The sequence below is a fragment of the Ailuropoda melanoleuca genome, chromosome 6 (assembly GCF_002007445.2).
Source record: "Ailuropoda melanoleuca isolate Jingjing chromosome 6, ASM200744v2, whole genome shotgun sequence".
Taxonomy (NCBI): Eukaryota; Metazoa; Chordata; class Mammalia; order Carnivora; family Ursidae; genus Ailuropoda; species Ailuropoda melanoleuca.
Window position 1 is genome coordinate 72,270,086 of NC_048223.1, and position 19,933 is coordinate 72,290,018.

The 19,933-nt window shown below is 35.8% G+C and overlaps 1 protein-coding gene across 7 annotated transcripts in view; it reads right to left on the minus strand.

Annotated features, from left to right (window-relative positions):
• The window catches only part of HERC4 (HECT and RLD domain containing E3 ubiquitin protein ligase 4), a 134,543-nt gene that overhangs the window by 70,266 nt on the left and 44,344 nt on the right, over positions 1-19,933 (minus strand). For all 7 annotated transcript variants that reach the window (XM_034662596.1, XM_034662597.1, XM_034662595.1 and 4 more), the window contains 2 exons: positions 17,522-17,652; positions 72-232 (listed from right to left, as the gene is read on the minus strand). In XM_034662596.1, coding sequence (XP_034518487.1) covers positions 72-232; positions 17,522-17,652 — 292 coding nt within the window. The remainder of the gene's footprint in view (positions 1-71; positions 233-17,521; positions 17,653-19,933) is intronic.

Here is a 19,933-nt window from a genome sequence, read left to right on the forward strand (position 1 = left end):
CTTCATCATTTAAGAGCAACATTTTAACAACTTTAATGTGTGTAGCAAAGCTTTAATATAACAAAACTTACCAATATCTGGTGGACACTGCCCAGTATAAGGGAACCAATTTCCTTTCACAGTGAAAGGACTTTTCCTGTTGCTTGTTGAACCAGTTCCTAGCTGCCCATTACCACCAAGTCCAAAAGAATAAATTCGTCCTGATGAAGGAACAAAAGCAGAAGTGTGCTGCCTAGAGTAAAATGATAGAAAATCTCAGACTTAATGTTACCTTCCAAACAATTTACATTTAGAAAAGCACACAAATATTAACTGATAAAATATTTCTCTTCAAAAATACACTAACAAAACCATTATAGTTCTAAAATTTTTTGTACAAACGAGTTATTAAAAGTCTTACTCTACACTGAATGAATTCTCTACCACATAGGTAGGCTGCTAAGCATGACCCAGAAAATTTCCACAAATGTCCAAATTTTAAAAAGCCCAGATCTATAGTGGAATCCCTTATAAGAGATGATTCAGCACAAGAAGTAGCATCTAACTATATTGTCCAAGTTCTCCCCTTCCCTTCCCTGTAACATTCTAGCCTAAAGCACCTACAAGGACCCACCTTTGGACACTAATCAAAAGTTTTACAGTAAGAATGGGGCAAGTAATCCAGTACCAATCAGAAGACTGAGGGGGGTGTGTGTGTGTGTGTGTGTGTGTATAATAAAACAGTGCATAAATATATAGAACAAAACAGGTTTCCTTTCTTCTAAAGAAACTGATCCTTCCACCTATATACCCACATTCCTTTGGAGGTTAGCAGAGTGGAAGCAAACCTAAGAAACTGCAGAACTGAAGTTGAAAAAACCCACTAATCAGTGAACCTATGCAACTCCCTCTGATGTTTCACCACTGTATGTTCAGGAACACTGTATGTTTGGGTTAAAGATGATTATCCGGCTCAGGCCTTGTGTTCCCCAATCTCAGATTTTATGGCTTCAATCAAGTCTGGAAAATTCTTAAGTGTTATTTCTATAAATACTGTTTCTCTCACATTTATTCAATTATTTTCTCCTTGATAGTATTATTGAAATGTTGCAACTTGCCAACATATCCTACCAGTCTCCTAATCTCTCTTTTATATCCATGCCCCTTGTGGGTAATTTCTCTGGATCTGTTTTTCAAATCAATCCTTTTAGTGTCCTAACTGCTGTTTTAATTACCCACTTTATTTTAAATTTCAATGATTATGTTTTATCCCATTTCTAGAAGTTCTTTTTTTACCCCAAATCTGCCACCCTGTTTTTCATTCAAAACCCATTATACATTGTGAAATTTAATACATTGTGAAATTTAATACATACACACCAACCTAGGGTGACTTTGACAAGTCCTAAACCCACCTTACGGCAGTCCTGTGGTTACAAATTCTCAGAGGAGGTTCAAACCAGAAACTAGACCAAGGACAGAAAAGTCTCCTTATGCTAGCAAGGGAATATTTCATGGTGAACTCTTTCCATGATATGGTTTTATTGGGAGGAGATGGTTTCTCAGGCCTCACTAATGCTTCTATCAGTTCTTAGGTCTCATCTCCTGTCCTAAACTCCTTGCCCTCTATGGTATGTTGTTTATCAAAAGAGCCAAAATCATTCTTCTCTCTATACCCATTATGCTTATAATATGACTTCTGCAGCTGTTTCCATCAAGATGAGGAATCTACTGGGGCGCCTGGGTGGCTCAGTCGGTTAAGTGTCTGCCTTCGGCTCAGGTCATGATCCCAGTATCCTGGGATAGAGCCCCTGCATTGGGCTCCCTGCTCAGCAGGGAGTTTCTCCTTCACCCTCTGCCTGCTGCTCCCTACCCCACCCCGCCCCCAGCTTGTGCTCTGTCAAATAAATAAATAAAATATTAAAAAAAAAAAAAAGATGGAGACTCAATTTCTCCATGTCTTAAATCTGGGCTCTAACCTGTGGCTTGCTTTGAATACAGAATGCAGCAGAAATGACAGTGTATCTGATCTGAGATTATGCCTTACAAGTGGCTCTAAGCTCTTTCCCTCTCTCTCTTTAGAAACTCTGTTCTACTATCATGAGACTCATCCAAAATTAGCGTGTAAAGGATGACATACAACCGAGCGAAGACAAACTGTCCCAGCTATGACCATGCCAAACTACTGAGCCCCTAGCCAGAAAATCAGCTGATGAACTAAGTCCAGCTAAGATGAGAACTGGCCAGCTGAGCCTAACCCAAATTACCAAATCAAAGAACTATTAGCAAAATAAAAAAACCGTTTTAAGCCACTAAGTTTTAGGGTGGTTTGATAAGCAATATAAGCTAATTAATATATTACCTACACTGGCAAATTCTTTCAGGGCACTTCCAAAGTCAGTTCAAACAATCACCAACAGTTTTCAGATTTCTTTGTTTATGCCCTGTGGCATTCCCTTTAGTTCCCAGCAAACTAACCTGTTATTTAAAAGGTGTTTTGATTCAAAAGGGTTTTCAAGTTATCTAGTCTGCCATATTACTGAAAATCTAAGTAGAATCTAACAACCATTTCACCTTTGAACCAGAATTTTTTAACCAAGGAAACTCTTTTAACAAATGAGATGTTAAATGGAATCCCAGCATATAAAATAGGAAAACTGCTATGCTTGAAAAAGGATTTAACATTGCCCAGTCTGCCTCCTTCAGGAAGCAACCACTGTGCTATCTCGAAAGAACATATAGCTTAAAAATTATTGCAATACTAGTTCATTAAACTCCTCCTCAAAATAGTATACCAAAGAAGTGGTTCTTTTTTTTTTTTAAAGAAGATTTTATTTATTTATGTGACAGAGAGACAGCCAGCGAGAGAGGGAACATAGCAGGGGAGTAGGAGAGGAAGAAGCAGGCTCCCAAGTGGAGGAGCCCAATGTGGGACTCGATCCCAGAACGCCAGGATCACGCCCTGAGCCGAAGGCAGACGCTTAACGACTGAGTCACCCAGGCACCCCTAAAGAAGTGGTTCTTAAACCTCGCTGCATACTGGAATCACCTAGGGGTTAACCTAGGCAATAACATACGTTTCTAAAAACTCTCCAAAAGATAAACAGCATGAAGTCAGAGTTAAGAGCCACTAAACAAACAACCATCCTAAGTCCTAGATTTGATATAATAACTCAAAAACACTATGATATTATACCACTGGAATTTGAACCTTTTATTTTTGGATCATCTCCTCGATGGATTCACATTTCTGGTGTTCCTCAGCTGCTTCCTTCAGGAGGCTTTGGCAATTATTCAATAAAGAAGTTAATATATCTTATTGTACTGACTACCTGGAAGTAAAACTGGCCAAGATACCATACACCTACCTACATTCCCTCTATAGATAAATCCTTACATCTTAATCAATATATAACTGAAAATTCTTCCCCAATACAACAGTTAAATAAATTACTACAAAGTATTGAGTTCACAAAGCTAAGAATAACTATCCAAATCATTCTACCTGTTAAGAATTACAAAATTAGATAACATTAAATCATTTGTGATATTTCACAAGGGACTGATGAAGTATTTCACCTGAAAAAATTATTTTAAAATAGTGCTTTATAGGGGTGCCTGGTTAACTCAGTCGGTTGAGCATTCAACTCTTGGTTTCTGCTCAGGTCATGATCTCAGGGTGTGAGACTGAGCCCCACGTTGGGCTACGCGCTCAGCAGGGAGTCTGCTTGAGAATCTCTCCCTCTACCCCTCCCCAGCATATGCATGCATGAGCTCTCTCTCTCTCTCTCTCAAAAATAAATCTTTAAAAAGTAAATAAATAAAATATTGCTTTACAGTCTTTTAATGCTTTACAGTCTTTTAATGTTATGCATGAAACAGATAAACAAGAAAGGATGAACTCTCTAAACTTTGGGAACATATATTCATGTATAACTTTAACAGTATAAACAAAATTTTGATAGAAGCACTCCTGGGTCATATATACAATGAACTTTTATTTACTTTTTATGATAAATTCTAGTTCACATATGGGAAAAGGAAAGGAAAGCTTTTGTCAAATCATTCCCATAATTTTTCAAATACACGGTCAAGCACAAAAACTGGGCATACAAAGAAACAGGGCACCATGAACAAAATTTAGCAGAAAAAAGGAAATAGAAATAGATCCTAAAGATTTCAGATATTGGAATTATCAAATACAAGAAAGTAGAACAACTGTTTAATAGTGTTTTAGTGTCCAAGAAATAAAAGCCAAGCTTGAAAACTGACAGACAACTGGAAACACTAAAGAAAAAGAATTTCAAATTTTAAAAAGAACCAGTAAGAAAGATGCATACTAAGAAGTCAAAATAACTGAAATCAAGGTCTTGAAGGGTAGGTTTAATGAAAAACAGATACAGCATAAGAATAGGCTGAAATATAAATCATAAAAACAATCAAGAAAGCAGCAAAAAGGGTCGAAAATGTAGAAAATAAATAAGGCTACAAGGCAGAATGAGAAGATTCAATACACATCCAGAGTCCCATGAAGAAAGGAGAAGCTATATCTAAAGAGATAATAGCTTAGAATACCCTATAACTGATCAAATATATTATTTTTCATTTTCAAGAAGTGCATAAGAAAATGAGAAAATTGTACTTTGACAAATGAAATCAAAACTGGAGAAAGAGAAAAAAGAAACACATCACCTTCAAAGGAGCAACATACTGATTAGTAGCTGGCTTCCCCGCAACAACCAAAGCCAAAAGACAACAGAATGCTATCTTCACAGAACTGAAGGTAATTACCAAGCTAGAATTCTATAGCCACCAACAATATAATTTAAGAATGAAGGTAAAATAAAACATTTGTAGATACGTAAAGAAAATTCCAAAGGGTGTTCAGACAAAAGGAATTAGAAAATATGAAGATTGGGGGGGAAAGGTAGTAAATATATAGGCATTTCTAAACGTACCTTGACTATATGAAGCAATGTTTTTGTGAAGTTTAATATAATACATACAGAGAATGAAAAGATGGGAAAGGTAAATGCAAGTCCTTATATTGCCCAGAAAGAGAGAAAGGTATTCATTAACATAAATTAAGGATACATGTTATTTCTGTTTATGTTTGACAGAACAACCGAAAAGGAAGGTATAGTTTCCAAACAAGTAAAGGGAACTAAACTGACTTAAAAAATTATCAATCCAAAGAAAAGCGAAATAGAAAACAAAACAAAAAAAAATAAAATAAAACATTAAAAATAGATGGCAAAAACAGTACAAATAATATGGCAGGTTTAAACGCAAATTATCAGTAATTATAAAACTAACAGAATGGTCCATTTAAAAGACAAGATTGCCAGAGTGGATTTTTTTTTTTAATTCGAGTATAAATAACACAGTGTCACAGTAGTTTCAGGTGTAAAATATAACGATTCAACAATTCCATTTTTTAAAATTTATTTATGTTTCTAAAATAAATTATATAATTCCTGTATAGTTAACATACAGTGTTATATTAGTTTCAGGTGTACAATATAGTGATTCACCAATTATACACATTACTCATTGCTTATCATGATAAATGTACTCTAGATCCTCTTCACTTATTTCACCATTCCCCCTCCCACCTCCTCTCTGGCAATCACCAGTTTGTTCTCTATGTTTGAGTCTGCTTTTTTGTTGTCTCTTTTTTCCTTTGTTCATTTGTTTTGTTTCTCAACATATGAGTGAAATCATACAGTGTTTGTCTTTCTCTATTTCACTTAGCATTATACCCTCTAGATCCATCCATGTTGCAAATGGCAAATCTGCCAGACTAAATTTCTAAAGATCCAACTTAATACTGTTTACATGATATTCATCTATAATATGCAGAAAGACAAAGTAAAAGAATATGTACAAACAAATATGTAAAGAATGAATATAACAGAAAAAATAGGAAAAAAAAATATAAGCACATATATCTCTATGAACATCACACAGACTTTAAAAAAACAAAAGTACTGGGGTGCCTGGGTGGCTTAGTTGGTTAAGCATCCGACTCTTGATCTCAGCTCAGGTCTTGATCTCAGGGTCATGAGTTCAAGCCCTGCACTGGGCTCCACGTTGGGCACGCAACCAACTTAAAAAAAAAAAAAAAACCCACAAAAGTATTACTAGAGATTTAGAGGTCTAGGATTACAGTGATGAAAAGTTCAATTCACCAAGGAGAGATAAAACTGGAATTTTTTGCACTTAAGAATTAATATAGCCTCAAAATAAAAAATTGTCAGACCTCACAAAAAGTAACTGAAAACAGTCAAACAGTGCAAGACAGTGTAATATTTCTTGTTAACTTATTAAAAATGATCAAGCAAAACAAACAACAACAAAAGCCACATAGAAGATCTGAACATTGTTAGAGAAAGTTTACATAATGAGCATATACAGCTTCATCCCACCACTGAATGAAGACTAAAAGGTATGAAATGAAAAATGTACACAAAATATGGATCATAAAGAACAAAGGCGGCTACTTTGAAAAGATTAATAAACTGATAAATTTTCCAGAGATTTCTCTGGAAAACACAGGTTTTAAAAAGAGATCAGAAAAGAAAGGGTGATTTATTAACTTCAAAACAGAAAAAAAAAAAAAAGAATCACTACAAAACCTACAAACATAAAAAAACACCTTAATACAATACTGTGGTATACTGAAACAGTAATCCCACTGCTTTACTATACTGTAGTATTAAATATACACAGTCTTGTTACAGCATGATGGGAGATAAGCACCACGTATTCCCCCTACGTTAACCTTAGGTTTGGTCATGTAACTATAATTTGCTTTTGGGTCAACAGGATTTTAGTAAATGTGATATAAGCAGAAGCTTGAGATGTATGTGTACAGGTGTTACTCCCAAGACAATAAAATACCCAAAGGTAGCCACTGTCCCTCTGGCCTGAAATGAGACAAATAACAAAGCCACCCCTGTTTAGCCACAAACTGAGCAAAGTCTCCCTAAAGGGCATGCATCTTGAAACAGCTGCCCCAACTTGCAGCAAAAATAAGAGCCACTCCGGCTGACCCATGGACCAAGGAAGAACCATCTCAGATGATCCACAGAGTAAGAAACAAACATTTATTATTACAGGTCACTGGCACAGCTGTTTGCACACAGCAATAGGCCAATACAGACACTGGAAACTTTACATTAATATGTTTAAAATTTAGGCAAAAATGGAAAAATTTAACTTACAAATAACTGACTGAAGAAAAAATTTAAAAGCTCCCTTATAAAGAAATTGAAGAATGTTTTTTAAAATTCCAAAAAAGAAAATACCAGGCCCAGATGGCTTTAAATGACAAGGTCTGCTAACTTCCAAAGTGGTTCTATTTCAAATAAACAGAAAACAAGGGGACAATCCCCAATATATATTATTAGACTAGCATAACCTTAACAAAATCTGGCTACAGAATAACAACAGAAAATTATAAACCAAGTTCAGCAATAAACATAAATACAAATAATATTTTAAAAATACTGGCAAACCAAATGCAGCACTATATAAAACGATAACATATGATGACTAAATTGGAGTTACTACAGAAAAATAAGGCTGTTTTTAGTTAGTAAAATCCATTTGTAAAATTCACATTAACAGATTAAAGGAGGAAATTCATAAATTATCTCAATATATCCAGAAAGACCAACATTAAAAATCTTTTTTTTAAAAGATTTTATTTATTTATTCAACAGAGATAGAGACAGCCAGCGAGAGAGGGAACACAAGCGGGGGAGTGGGAGAGGAAGAAGCAGGCATAGCGGAGGAGCCTGATGTGGGGCTCGATCCCACAACGCTGGGATCACGCCCTGAGCCGAAGGCAGACGCTTAACCGCTGTGCCACCTAGGCGCCCCAACATTAAAAATCTTTTTTTTTTTTTAAAGATTTTATTTATTTATTTGACAGAGACAGAGACAGCCAGCGAGAGAGGGAACACAAGCAGGGGGAGTGGGAGAGGAAGAAGCAGGCTCATAGCAGAGGAGCCTGACATGGGGCTCGATCCCATAACGCCGGGATCACGCCCTGAGCCGAAGGCAGACGCTTAACCGCTGTGCCACCCAGGCGCCCCCCAACTTTAAAAATCTTAACATCCATTCATTAAAAAAAAAAAAAATCACTCTAGGGGCGCCTGGGTGGCGCAGTCGTTAAGCGTCTGCCTTCGGCTCAGGGCGTGATCCCGGCATTATGGGATCGAGCCCCACATCAGGCTCCTCCGCTATGAGCCTGCTTCTTTCCCTCTCCCACTCCTCCTGCTTGTGTTCCCTCTCTCGCTGGCTGTCTCTATCTCTGTCAAATAAATAAATAAAATCTTTTAAAAAAAAATCCCTCTAAACAGGAAAAAAAAAGAGAAATTTCTTAATCTGATATAGGTATCTACAAAAAATATATGGCAAACATGGTATTTAATTGTGAAATATTGAAAGTTTTCCCACAAAGAGAACACAGGACAAGGATCTTGATCTTCAGTAATTTTTTTTTTTTTTTTTTTGAGAGCAAGAGAGCACGTGGTTGGGGGAAGGGTCCTAAGCACAGAGCCCGATGCAGGGCTAGACCAACGCTGAGATCATGACCTGAGCTGAAATAAAAAATCAGATGCCTAACAACGGAGCCTCCCAGGCACTCCAATCTTCAGCACTTCTAGTGAACATTATCCTAGCGTCCCAGCCAGGACATTAGCAAGAAATATGTTAAGCATAAGTATTAGAAATGAAGAAACAAAACTAAATTGATTCACAGATGATATGACTGTGTACATAAGTTATTAATAAGAGTTTACCAAAGTGGATGGATTTAAAATTAATATATAAATGTCAACTATTTCTACATGCCAAAGATACCTTTGAAAGTAGAACTTATAAAATAATAGCATTAAAATGAAGCATCTAGCAATAAAATTACCAAAAGATGTATAAGACCTTTATGATGAAAAATCTTAAACATTTAATTAGAAGACATTAAAGAAGTTTGGAAGTTGATTAGAAAAGCCAAAATTATAAAGACAACTTTTCTACAAATTAGTCTAGAGATTCAAAACATTACTAATCAAAATCCCCCAAAAATTTTTTGGAGAACACTGACAGGCTGATACTAAAATTTCTATGAAAGTAAAAGGCCAGAAACAGCCAAGCATTCTTTTTTTTTTTTTTTTTTTTAAGATTTTATTTATTTGAGAGGGAGTGAGCATACACGTGCACATGAGCTGGGGGTGGGCAAAGGGAGAGGGAGAAGCAGACTCCCCACTGAGCAGGGAGCCCACCGTGGGGCTGGATCCCAGGATCCTGAGATCATGACCTGAGCTGAAGACAGATGCTTAACTGACCGAGCCACCCAGCTGCTCTCAGCCCAAGCATTCTTGATGGATACAATGAACAAAAAGGACCTGTTTTATTCAAAACAGCAGAATGACAGTGTCAGAAAGTTTATATAGTGTGAAAGTGGCACGGGGATACAGGAGTTGAAGGAATAAGATGGAGATCACAGAAACAGATGCGTGTGCATATGAAACTTAACTTACAGCAACAGTGGCACTAAAGAGTAGGAGGGTGAAGGAATTTTCAAAGACAGCAATGAGAGAGAGGATGATTCTAAGAAGATGGCAGAGTAGGAAGCACCAGGAATCTGTCTCCCCATCTAGACAACAGTTGCACTGGCATAATCTGTCTGATGTAACTATTTTGGAACTCTGGTGTCTATTAAATATCCAGGGGAAGGCTTAGGTTGTAAATTGCAATTAATTTTGGTCAATTTCAACTCTCAGCAAAGCCCTGTTAACAGGGAGCCATCTTTACTCTAGGAGTAGCTTGTACATCGCTTACGGAGTCAGAGTTGGCAACAAAGACCCTGTCCTTATTTTTGAGATTGGTACTCTGATTGCTGCTTCTGATCAAGAGGTGCAGACACAAAGGTGGGTAAGCCATTGTTGCACCACTGTTCCAAGTCCATCCCCTCCAGCTAAAGAGGCTTTCAGAGGTTAAAGGGCTGATGCCTTTTTCCCCTTTTAATTTCTTCTTTTTCCTCCTTCATTTCTATTACCTCTTCTGAGAGTCAGACATTTAAGATCCAGGACATTCAAAAGTAACCCTGTATACACGAGAATTCAGAAGTCACTGTGAACGCCCAGGAAGAGATGCAGGCTCAGAAAAGACGTGAGGGGCCCCTGGGTGGCTGAGCTGGTTAAGGGTCTGCCTTCAGCTCAGGTCATGATCCGGGGTCCTGGGATGGACCCCCGCGTCGGACTCCCTGCTCAGCGGGCAGCCTGCTTCTCCCTCTCCTACTCCCCCTGCTTGTGCCCCCCCCCTCTGTCAAGTAAATAAATCAAAAAACCTTTAAAAAAAGAATGAAAGAGAGAAAGAAAGAAAGAACAAATGAACCTGAGAAGACCTTACATTTACACCTCAAGGCTTGTGTGCACAGAGCACATATGACAATCAGAAAACAAAATCAGCAACGCTAGAAAAGGGAGAGAATCTGATGTCCACAGCTACACATTATTAGGCTCAAATGTCCAGTTTAAAAAAAAAATCATAGGGCTTACAAAGAAATTGGGATGTGGGGCCTATTTAAAGGAAAACAAAATTAACCAACACGGGTAAGCAAAATGATACAGCCACTTCAGAATGCAGTTTGGTGGTTTCTTACAAAACTAAACATACTATTACAATATGTATACAATAAGATCTGCAAATCATGCTCCGCATTATTTATCCAAAATTGTTAAAAAGTTGCATCCATACAAAAACCTACACATAGATTTTTAGCTGCTTTATTCATAACTGCCAAACCTCGGAAACAAACAACATGTTTTTCATGTTGTATCAGTTTGTTTCAGACAATAAAATACTATTTAGTGCTAAAAAGACATCAGTGATCAAGCCATCAAAAATGGAGAAACCATACATAAATGCGTATTACTAAGTGAAAGAAGCCAATCTGAGAAGCCAATCTGAGAAGGCTACAAACTATATGATTCCAACTATACAGTATTCTGGAAAAGGCAAAACTAAGAGTAAAAGGATCAGTGACTGCCACGGGTTAGGGAGGTGGAAGGGACAAACAATCAGATCACAGAGGAATTTTATGGCAGTGAAATTACTCTATGTAATACTATGATGGTATTGAACCCTAACGTACACCACGTTTATCTGATAATGATTTGGCAATGCATATTCATTAATAGGAAAAAATATAGCACTTTGATGGAGAATGTTGGTAATGGAAGAGCCTATGCATGTGTAGGTACAAGTACAATGAAAATCTCTGTACCTTCCACTTAATTCTGTTGTGAACCTAAAACTTCCATAAAAAATAAAGTCTAAAAAAAAACCAACAACTGGGGCACGTGGGTGGCTCAGTCAGTTGCATCCGACTCTTGGTTTCAGCTCAGGTCACAATCTCAGGGTAATGAGATCAAGGCCCACATTGGGCTCTGTGCTCAGTGAGGAGTCTGCTTGAGATTTTCTCTCTCCCTCTGCCCCTGCTCCCACTCTCTGTCTCTCTCAAATAAATAAAATCATTAAAAAAGCAAAACCAAAAAACCAACAGAAACTGTCCCCAAGAAAGACCAGATGGAAAATTTCAACAGATAAAAACTAGAACAATTATCTTAAAGGTGTTCAAATAACTAAAGGAAGAAGAAAGTCAAGAAAACAATATGTGAACAAAGTGGAAATATCAATAAAAAGGAACAGAAAGCCTAAAAACAAACCAAAAAGAAATTTGGGAGATGAAACGTACAACTAACTAACTAAAAGGAAAAACTCACTAGAGGGATTCAAAAGCAGATTAGAGCAGGCAGAAAAATCAATGAGAGAATTGGAAATAAGTCTCAGGAACAGAAAGAAAAAAGACTGAAGAAAAGTTGAAGAGAACCTAGGGGACCTATGGGATATCAAGTAGACCAACATAGGTACCATGGGAATTCTAAAATGTAAAGAGAGATAAAGAGAGTGCATTCAAAGAAATATTGGCCAAAAACTTCCCAAATTTGATGAAAGACATAAGCATCCAAGAAACTCAATGAACTCCAACAGGATGAACTAAAAGAGACCCACACTAAGAAACATTACAATCAATCTGTCCCAAGATAAAGAAAGAAATCTGATAGCATCAAGAGAGAAATAACTTGTCACATATAAGGGATCCTTAATAAGATTATAAGGAGATTTCTCACGGAACTCTGGAAGTTAGAACGGACTGGGCTAACATAGTCAAAGTGCTTAAAGAAATAAACTGTCAGGGTGCCTGGGTGGCACAGCGGTTAAGCGTCTGCCTTCGGCTCAGGGCGTGATCCCGGCGTTACGGGATCGAGCCCCACATCAGGCTCCTCCGCTATGAGCCTGCTTCTTCCTCTCCCACTCCCCCTGCTTGTGTTCCCTCTATGGCTGGCTGTCTCTACCTCTGTCAAATAAATAAATAAAATCTTAAAAAAAAAAGAAAAAGAAATAAACTGTCAACCAAGAATCTAATGTCTGGCAAACTGTCCTTTCAAAGTGAGAGAGGAATTAAGACATTTATATATAAACAAAAGCTGAGGGAGTTTGTTATCACTAGACTTACCCTGTCAGAAATGCTAAAAGGAATCCTACAGGCTGAAATGAAAGAATATTAGACAATAACTCAAAGCTGTATGATAAAATAAGGATCCCAGTAAAAGTAAATACATGGATGTTTATAAAGGCTAGTATGGTAACTTCTGTTTCTAACTTCACATTTTGTTTTCTATATAACTTAAGAGACTAATGCATAAACAATGTTTTTGAATACACAATGTATAAATAAGTTATCTTGTGAAATCGATAACTAAAAGGGGGTGGGGACAGAGTTATATAGGGGCAGAGTTTTTGTATGTTACTGAATTTAAACTGGTATCAATCTGAATTAGTGATAGAACTTCAGGATATTAAACATAATCACCATGGTAACCACAAAGAAAGTAGCTATAGAATATACAGAAAAGGAAGTGAGAAGGAAATTAAAACATTTCACTGAAAAAAAAAAACAACAAACTAAACACAAAAGGAGACAGTAAATCCAGGAAATGAGGGACAAAAAGCAAATAGCAAAATGATAAAAGTCCCTACATCTGAGTAGTTACCTTTAAGTATAAATGGATTAAGCTGTCCATTCAAAAGACAGACACTGGCAGAATGGATTAAAAAACATGATCCAACTATATGCTATTTACAAGAGATACAAATAGGCTGAAAGTGAAAAGATGGAAAAAGATATTCCATGCCAACAACAAAAGGAGGGCAGGGTGGCCATACTACTATCAGACAAAATAGATTTTAAATCAAAAAAGGTTACAGGAGACAAAGGACATTATATTTTAACAAAAGCTTCAGTACAGCAAAAAGAGAACAATTAAAAACATTTACACATCTAATGAAAGACCATCAAAATATATGAAGCAAAAATTGAAAGAACTGAAGGAAGATTATTCTACAATAAATGGCTGGTGACTTTAATAACCCTGCTCTCAATAATAAACAGAAAACCACACAGAAGTAAGGAAACAGAGGACCTGAATCACAATTAAGCCAACTATATCTAACAGGACACACACTACCCAACAACAACAACATACACATTCTTCTCAAATGCACATGGAACATTGTCCACGTTAGACCCTATGTTAGGCCAGAAAGTAAGTCTCAGTAGATTTTAAAAGATAGACACCATACAAAGTATCTTCTCCAACAACAGGATGATCTTAGAAATCAGTAACATAAGGAAATCAGAAAATTCACTAATCTGTGGAAATTCAACAACATGAATCAAAGAAATCACAAGAGAAATTAGGAAGACTTAAGAGATAAATGAAAATGAAAACACAACATATCAAAACAAGAGATGCCAGGAAAGCAGTGTTAAGGGGGGAATTTAAATTAAAAAAAAAGAAAGATCTTGGGGTGCCTGGCGGCTAAGTCAATTAAGCATCTGACTCTTTTTTTTTTTTTTTTTTAAGATTTTACTTATTTAGTTGACAGAGACGGCCAGCGAGAGAGGGAACACAAGCAGGGAGAGTGGGAGAGGAAGAAGCAGGCTCACAGCAGAAGAGCCTGATGTGGGGCTCGATCCCATAACGCCGGGATCACGCCCTGAGCCAAAGGCAGACGCTTAACCGCTGCGCCACCCAGGCGCCCCTAAGCATCTGACTCTTGATCTCAGCTTAGCGTCTTGATCTCAGGATCATGAGTTCAAGCCCTGCTTTGGGCTCCATGCTGGCCATGGAGCCTACCTAAAAAACAAAAACAAAAAACCAAACCAAAACAAAAAACACAAGATCTCATATGAACAACCCAGCCTGACAACCTAAGGACCTTAAAAAAAAAAAAAAAAAGGAACAAACTAAACACAAAACTTGCATTAGAAAAGAAATAATAAAGATGAGAGAGATAAATGAAATAGAGAATAGAAAAACAGCAAAATTCAATGGAACTAAAAGTTGGTTTTACAAAGATCAACAAAATTTACAAACTTTAGCTAACTTGACTAAGAAAAAAGAAAAGAAATCACTAAAATCAGAATAAAAGTGGGGATATTGCCACTAATGCTGTCAAAATAAAAAGGACCGTAGGAGAGTATTAAAAAGTTATTTGCAAAAAATGAGATGAGTTAGAAGAAAAAGACAAAATCCTAGAAATACAAAACCTACTCATACTAAATCATGAAAAAATAGAAAACCACAACAGATCCATAAATAGTAAAACAACTGAGTCAATAATCAAAAATCTCCCAACAAAGAAAAGCCCTATAACAAATGGCTTCATTAGTGACTTCTACCTAACATTTAAAGAACTAACACCAATCCTATTCACTTTTCCAAAAAAACTTGAAGAGGTGCAACTTTCTAATTCATTCTATGAGGTCAGCATTGTCCTGATACCAAAGTCAGACAAGGACACTACAAGAAAACTACAGACCATTATCCGTTATGGGTACCGATGCAAAAATTCTCAATAGAACATTAGCAAACAGAATTCAGTAGTATAATGAAAAAAACATATAGCATAGCCAAATGGGATGCAGGGATGGTTCAGCATACACAAATTGATCAATGTAATTTACAACATTAAGACAGTGAAGAAAAAAACCCACATCATCATCTCAATTGATGCAGGAAAAAAACTAAACATACCTCAACACCCTTTTATGATAAAGAAAAAAAAATTCAAAAACTAAGAATAGAAGAAAATTATCTTAACATAATAAAAGCCATATATGAAAAACCCACAACAAACATCATCGTCAATGGTAAAAGACTGAAAGCTTTTCCTCTAAGATCAGGAATGAGGCAAGGATGCCTACTTGAATACTTCTACTAAACATAGTACTGGAAGTTCCAGCAAGAAAAAGAAATAAAAGGCACCTAAACTGAAAAGGAAGAAGTAAAATTATCTCTGTGTACAGATATAATCTTGTATGCAGAAAACCTCAGAGATTTCACACACACAAAAACTATCAGAATTAAAAAAAAAAATTACCGAAGCAGGATACAGAATCAACATGCAAAAATGACTTCCATTTCTATACACTAATAATGAACAATCCAAAAAGAAATTTAAAAGACATATGATGAAAACTACAAAAAAATTACTGAAACAAGTTAAAGACATAAATGGAAAGATATCTCCTATTCATGGATTGGAAGACTTAATATTTTTAAGATGTCAATACCTCCCAAAGTGATCTACAGATTCAACTCAATCTGTATCAAATCATGGAAATGCAAATTCAAATCATGATTAAGTGACACTATATATACCCAAGAGATTAGCAGAAATTTCAAAGTCTGACAATACCAAATGGAGACAAGGACACAGAATGTCAGGAATTCTCATGCAATATTAATGGGAACGTAAACTAGCATAATCATTCTGGTAAACAGTGTGACATTAACCTGCAAAATTCAAGGTAAGTATCCTCTACGACCCAGCAATCCCATTTTAGGCATATACTTAGAAATATGAAGGTTAATGTACAGCATATAAAAAATGCTCAAAGCAACATTATCTGTAATTGCCAAAAACTAGAAGTACCCAAATACCCATCAGTAATAAAATGAGTAAATAATTATATATGCATATAACTGAATAAAGCACAGCAATGAGATCTAATAATGGAGAACCACAGCTTCACACATACAGACAACCAATCATACAAGTAACATGTTAAAAAGAAGTCACCAAAGACTACCTACAGTGTGATTTCAAGTATTTAAAGTTAACAGTTGGCAAAACTGAACCATATTGTATATGGATATACTACTACGTAGAAAAAATTAAGCTAAGTGGTCAAAACTTAGTCAAAGTACATTTTGTTCTTTGGGAATCTACTTAATTTAATCCACCAAAGGTGAAGCTCAATTTCAAAGCTGTGACGCTTCTCCCAAGAACCGGGAGAACCAGTATTCCAATTCAACTTTTACCAATAACTAATTTTATGTGTTAAATAATTAATCGCTCAATTTCCTCATTCTTTAAATAAAAAAAAGTTGGAAAAGACAAAGAAAAACAAGATGATTTGTACTTTCCCTTCAAGTGTGATGCTATACATAATAAATATATATTCATTATTAATATCTTGCCCCAGATAAATTTGTTTCAAATAGAGAAAAGTAAAACAGTCAGTAGAAAAGATGTTTCTCCTGTTACTATTATTGCTCAGCAGCAAATTAGGCATTTAGGGAAGAATGGTTTTCATCTTAGATACCTAAATTGCTAAACAGTTTGTTAAAAAAAAAAAAAAAAAATCCAGGGCGCCTGGGTGGCTCAGTCACTTAAGCGCCTGCCTCCTGCTTCTCCCTCTGTCTGCTGCTCCCCCTGCTTGTGCTCTCTCTCTCTTTCTGTGTCAAATAAATAAATAAAACCTTTAAAAAAACCCCAAAAAACCCTACTTTCAGCTAGGAACTGCTATCTTCCAGTAATCTGCAAAATGACCAACACAAAAGGAAAAAGGAGAGACACCCCTATATTTTCTCCAGGTCTTTTGGAAAACGTGGAATTATTCCTTTGGCCACATAAATGCAAATCCACAACAAAGGTTATAGTGTAGACATCAAGGGGATGGGCACTATTCAAAAAGGAATGCCCCACAAACATTACCATGGCAAAATGAAGTCTACAATGTTACCTAGCATGGTGTTGGCACTGTTGTAAATAAACAAGGGCAAGATTTTTTTTGTCTAGAAAATTTTTGTGTGTGCTGAAAACATTAAGCACTCTGAGAGCCAAGACAGATCTTCCTGAAACATGTAAAGGAAAATGATCAGAAAAAAAGGAAGCCAAACAAAAAAGTACTTGAATTCAACTAAGTGCCAGCCTGTTCCACCCAGAGAAGTACACTTTGTGAGAACCAATGGAAAGAAGCTTCAGCTGCTGGAACCCACTCCTAAATTCATGACTGGGTAGGTGTAAAAAAATAAAAGACTTCTGGACTGTTAAAAAAAAAAAAATCCTAAATAATTGTGTCACGGAAACTAAGATACTCTTTTATCTAACAGCTTACCTTCCACAAGCAATCTGAGTGACAATGCTTCCCATAAGTTCAAAAACTTTCCTTGGGTTTATTTCATGACTGGTAGAGTTATGACCCAACTGACCATACCCTCCAGCTCCAAAAGTAAACACTCCACCTTCCTTTAAAAAAAAAAAAAAAAAAAGACAAAACCCTTTATCAATAGAAGGCCTAATAAAAGAAAATAATCTTCAAGAAAATAGATTCATCTTTAATATATGGAGTCAATTTTTCTCTTCTATTGTCTTCATAATTAGACGACAGCTGACTTTTCAAGGTAGAATATCTTAAACAAGAGAATTGCAGGAACTATTTTCACATATTTTTAAAAGTACTTATGTTCTTATCATTATATGTAATTGAAGCCATCATTAAAGAGATACTAATCATTTTTTGCATTGCCTTTCACAATCATTATATTCAAGATCTTATTGAATCCCAAGTACATAACCTAAAAATGGTATCACCTTCAGTTTTCAAACTAGTTATGCTTTTATATAAAGGCTCTGCAGAAAGAGAGTAATTAAACCAGAGTGCATAAATATAGATATTTTTAACACACAATTGCTACAATATACAGTTGACCCTCAAACAATGCAGGGGTTAGGGGTGTCAACCCCTTGGGCAGTAAAAAATCCACAAGCAACTTTTGCTTCCCCAAAAACTTTACTAATAGCCTACTGACTGAAAGCCTTACTGATAATATAAACAATACTTAACTTAATCTTAATTTTTTTGATATTACTAGGCTACACAGTTTACCTGTGAGTTTTTTCAAATTGCTGAAAATCTTGAAAAACTTTACCAATATATTTGTTGAAAAAGATCTGTGTATAAGTGGACCCATTCAGTTCAAACCTGTGTTGTTCAAAGGTAAACTATATATATAGTCTTTAAAAAATTTATGGTAAAAATATACAACTGGATTAGGTTATGTATATAAAAAAGTAATTTATGACGACAGCTTAACACAAGCACAACTGGTTTTTCAATTCAACTGCTTTTCTTCAGAGTTGTAGCTGTATATACAATTTTATATTCTGCTTTCATCATTTAATAGCGTAAGTATATATACAGCTATGTAAGGAAATTGATTTTTCTTTTTAAAACTTTTTATCATGGAAAATTTCAAACAACTACACAAAAGTAAAGACATGTATATATAAATGTAAGTACAAATACATATATACACACATCATCATATAACCATCACTTGGCTTTTAACAACCAGCAAAAGTTAAATAATCTTGTTTCATCAATGCCCCTCCCATTTTCCTTTTTCAGGGTACTTTAAAGCAAAAAAAAGTACTGGAGTACTTTAAAGTAAATTGTGGACATCAAATCATTTCACCTATAAATGTGTACGTATCTCTAACAGCATATACCTCTCACATATATAAATACATAACACAGTAATACTATCAACACATTTACAAAATTAATATTAATTTCTTTTTGACAGAAATGGCAAAAGTGTTCATTTTTATTTCTTCTGGTTTTTGTAACTGGTATCATTTTTTCCCAGTTTTATTTAGGGTATGATTGAACTGACAAAACTGTATATATTTGAAGCATTCAATGTGATTTCACACACATATACACTGTGAAATGACTACCACAAAGAAGTTAACACATCCATCATATTATATATATGTGTGTGTGTGTGTGTATATATATATATATATATTCTTTTTTTTTTTTTTTTTTTTTTTAAAGAATGCTTCAGATCCACTCTCCTGGCAAATTTCAGGCACACAGTACAGTATTGTTAACTAGTCACCATGCTGTACATCAGATCTTCAGAACTTACTCTTACAACAGAAAGTTTGTACCCTTGACCAATTTCCCATTTCCCCACCCCCGGCAAGCAACATTCTATTCTCCATTTCTACAAATTTGACTTATTTTTAAGATTCCCCATATAAATGACATGATAATAGTATTTGTCTTTCTCTAGCTTATTTCACTTAGATTAATGCCCTCCAGGTTCATCCATGTTGTTGCAAATGCAAGTATTTCCCTCTTTTTTTGTGGCTGAATATTATTCCTGTGTGTGTGTGCATATACATATATGTATACATCACACATTTTCTTTATCCATTCATCTGGTAATGGACACTTACGTTGTTTCTTGGCTACTGTGAAAAATGCTACAACGAGCATGGGAGTGCAGTTATCTCTTCAAGAACCTGTTTTTATTTCCTTCAGGTATACACCCAGAAGTGGAATTTGCTGGGTCATATAGTTCCGTTTGTGATTCTTTGAGGAACCTCCATATTGTTTTCTATTTGCACCAGTTTACATTCCCATCAGCAGTGGGAACAAGGATTCCCCCTTTCTTCACATCCTCACCAATACTTGTCCTTTGTTTTTATGGTAATAGTCATCCTAACAGGTGTGAGG